Source organism: Carex rostrata, chromosome 25 (genome assembly GCF_964058835.1).
Source record: "Carex rostrata chromosome 25, lpCarRost1.2, whole genome shotgun sequence".
In the NCBI taxonomy this organism is placed as follows: Eukaryota; Viridiplantae; Streptophyta; class Magnoliopsida; order Poales; family Cyperaceae; genus Carex; species Carex rostrata.
In genome coordinates this window covers 2,571,701-2,574,520 of record NC_135942.1, presented here as the reverse complement: position 1 = coordinate 2,574,520, position 2,820 = coordinate 2,571,701, and the positions used below count along the sequence as shown (strand labels likewise).

At 36.3% G+C, this 2,820-nt stretch overlaps 1 protein-coding gene and 1 pseudogene across 1 annotated transcript; both read right to left on the bottom strand.

Annotated features, from left to right (window-relative positions):
- Positions 1 to 2,820, bottom strand: LOC144543783 (scarecrow-like protein 14). Its single transcript, XM_078292178.1, has 2 exons — positions 2,680 to 2,820; positions 1 to 2,073 (listed from the first exon to the last, which is right to left on the bottom strand). The coding sequence occupies exon 2, from the start codon at positions 2,026 to 2,028 to the stop codon at positions 946 to 948; it is 1,083 nt and encodes a 360-aa protein (XP_078148304.1). The 5' UTR covers positions 2,029 to 2,073; positions 2,680 to 2,820; the 3' UTR covers positions 1 to 945.
- On the bottom strand, positions 25 to 627 carry LOC144543923 (scarecrow-like protein 9 pseudogene; annotated as a pseudogene).

The following is a 2,820-nucleotide window of genomic DNA, read 5'->3' as shown; positions in this document are numbered from 1 at the left end:
TGCTAGAGAAGTAAATTGAAAATTTCAAAGTTTCTGTAAACTAGAAGATGACCTTGAAGCTTCTTGTATTTTAGGTTTCCACAATGAAATAGCATAGAATATGTTACCCTTCCAACCCCAAAGGAACCAATTGCAATCTTCTTCAATAAAAAATGCCTTGTTATAACCATTTCTAACTATTTCATGGCATTCTTTCACTACACATGGATCTACCGGAAATTGTTCAAAGCCGGTCTGTAAATTCCGCATGTGCCACTTCTTGTAGTTCTCCAGCCTTCCGACCAAATCTGATCCTTCACATGCTATCAGATTAATTATAGAAGGGCCCAACATTTCTCTTTCCATTAGTTGCCTATGCTTGTGGTCTCGTGGGAGCAACGTGTCAAACATGTCGAAATACCTGGAGAATTGCAACAAAACGTTTCTAAACCGCATGACGTAGAAGGGACTGAAGGATAAGTTGAGTATTCCTTGAACGAAAACCTTCGGTTTGGTCTCTTGAATCAGATCGAGGAGTTTATTCCTAGGATTATTCCTGTCTAAGAAAGGTTCATCCCTTACTCTACCTAAGGTATACATAGTATTAACTATAAGCACTTCATCATCATTTATACTAAGATCATCCATACATATGGAGTCCCACTGTGAGATGATCCCTTGATACTCAAAAGGAACTCCAAAACTTCGAGCATAATCTTCCAACCTCCGTCCTGTCTCGTTGATTCTTTCAGCAGGGTGAAAGCCCGGCCGAGGCAAATCTATCCCAGTAATTCGGAGTTTTGGGGGCCCACCTTTTCTTTTTGCAAGTGATTGGATTAGAGACGGCCATTGGAATCCAAAAGTAATGCCAAAATCAACTATATGGATTTTCGATGCATTGCCTATGGCACCGATAATACTCTCATTAGCAAAATGATATGAAATTCTCAAACCGGGGGATACCCTCTAGCACATATAATAGGCCTTCTGATAGTCGTTGGTGCGTATTTGCCTTGTGACATATTGACGATAGGTCGCACTTCCTGTACCAGTCAAGCATGCCTCTAGTCCATCAACAAGAATACATGCAAGCCTTTGGATCCCATCTCCTATTGGAGATGCTTCCTTCCTTATTTGTTTTATAAGTTCACTAGCAATCTTGTTATCATTCTTAGATATGGCCTCTGCACAAGAGATGAGGCATGTTGTGAGATTGATATGGTCGTGTTGATTTTGATTCTCATTATATAAGTTTGCTTTGAGCTCCTTGATTTCTCTTAGGATGGATATTTCTTGTTTTGGACATTTTTTCCCGTTGTATAGTAGTACGTCGTCAAACATCTCATCTCTAATTGTTTCCTCGTTGGAGACCATGGGTATTTTGCAATTTCGCCCCTCCAAAAGGTCCAAGTCTACATCATTTGTATTCTTTTTACCCTTAGAGTTATTTAGCAAATCACTTTCTTTCTCTTCCCCCGATTTGATTTCTAGTGAGTTGCTATCACATTTCTTTGTTGGATTAAGTGAAAGATTGCTCACTTGAAAATTAATTGGCAATGTATTGTGATTTGGAAGGAACTTCAATCCTTCTTCTACACCTCTCTGAAATTCAGTAGCCAGCAAGTTCTCTATATGTAGGTGTTGTTCCAAACTCTCACTAAAGGTTGGAACCACTTGATCTTTTAAATCGGAAGTTGTTAAATCAGAATTTACCTTTGATTGTTTTGGTACCAATTTATTATCTGGTAAAGGTTGATACTTTTCCCCAAGGATATCATAAAAAGGTTTCTCCATGTCCCTGAGAGCTGCCTCTTGATAACAATTAATCTTTTCATCTGTATCTTCCTCCAACAAATACCGGCTTATGTAGTCTAGTATTGGATCGAAAAGTATCTCAGACTTCTCATGTTGGTTCAGAGAAAGATTGTCGTCTGGATCATTTTCGGGGATAATTTGTGAGAAGTTTGTGTGATTACAGTTATCAATATTGGAACTGTGCAATTCGTTTGTCTTGAGAAACCTTGAGTTGTTCCCTTTCGGAAAAGCCATATATGCTGCTTGTTGTTTCCAAAATTTGATGAACAGATATTTGATCTAGAAATTTCATGAATGAATCCAATTAGTGAAGTGAGACTGTTGAATAACTTTATTTAGTGGAAAAAAAAAATCAATTTCACCATTAATAGTTGGCCAGTGATGATTAATTTAGTACACTTATAAGAAACATCAATGCAAGTTCAATTATTCTTAAGTTCCTTATTTTATAATAATGCATTAATTAAGCTCCAGAACTTTGCAAATAAATAAGAGCTTTACATAGGGACAATACCGGTATACAGAAATTAAATTTTGTCTCAGAGTGATTGGAGCACTCAAAAATTAAAATAGCTCTTCCCCTTAATGAAGTACTCAAGTAATGTCAACTGTTCTTTAATTGAACTAGCTATGTTATTAGAAACTTAAATAAAATCATCAGTTTTAGCAAGCAACATGGTATCCTTATAGTGTCCCACATTAACTTTTAGAAAAGAAAATGAAAGTTCTATAAATGAATCAAGAAAAACGAAAACTTGTTTTTTGTTTCTAAAAGCTGGAGAAAAGAGGGAAAAAAAAGGGTGCCAAAAGCTCTATATTATTAGTTTTCCTTTTTGCCAGAAAAAAAAATTAAATGAAATTCGGAGATATAATTTTCTAGCATACCTCAAAAGAGCATCACCAGTTAGCTGGAAACTAGATGTTTGACAGCTTGAGGAAGAAGCTCTCTAGGATCTTGATATTATATTGAGAAGTTGGTATTTTTGTAGAGAGAGAGATCATCACAGATAACAACCATACTTCTTT

Excerpts from the sequence above, each read along its gene's own strand:
- LOC144543783 (XM_078292178.1), bottom strand. The coding sequence starts at position 2,028 with ATGGCTTTTCCGAAAGGGAACAACTCAAGGTTTCTCAAGACAAACGAA.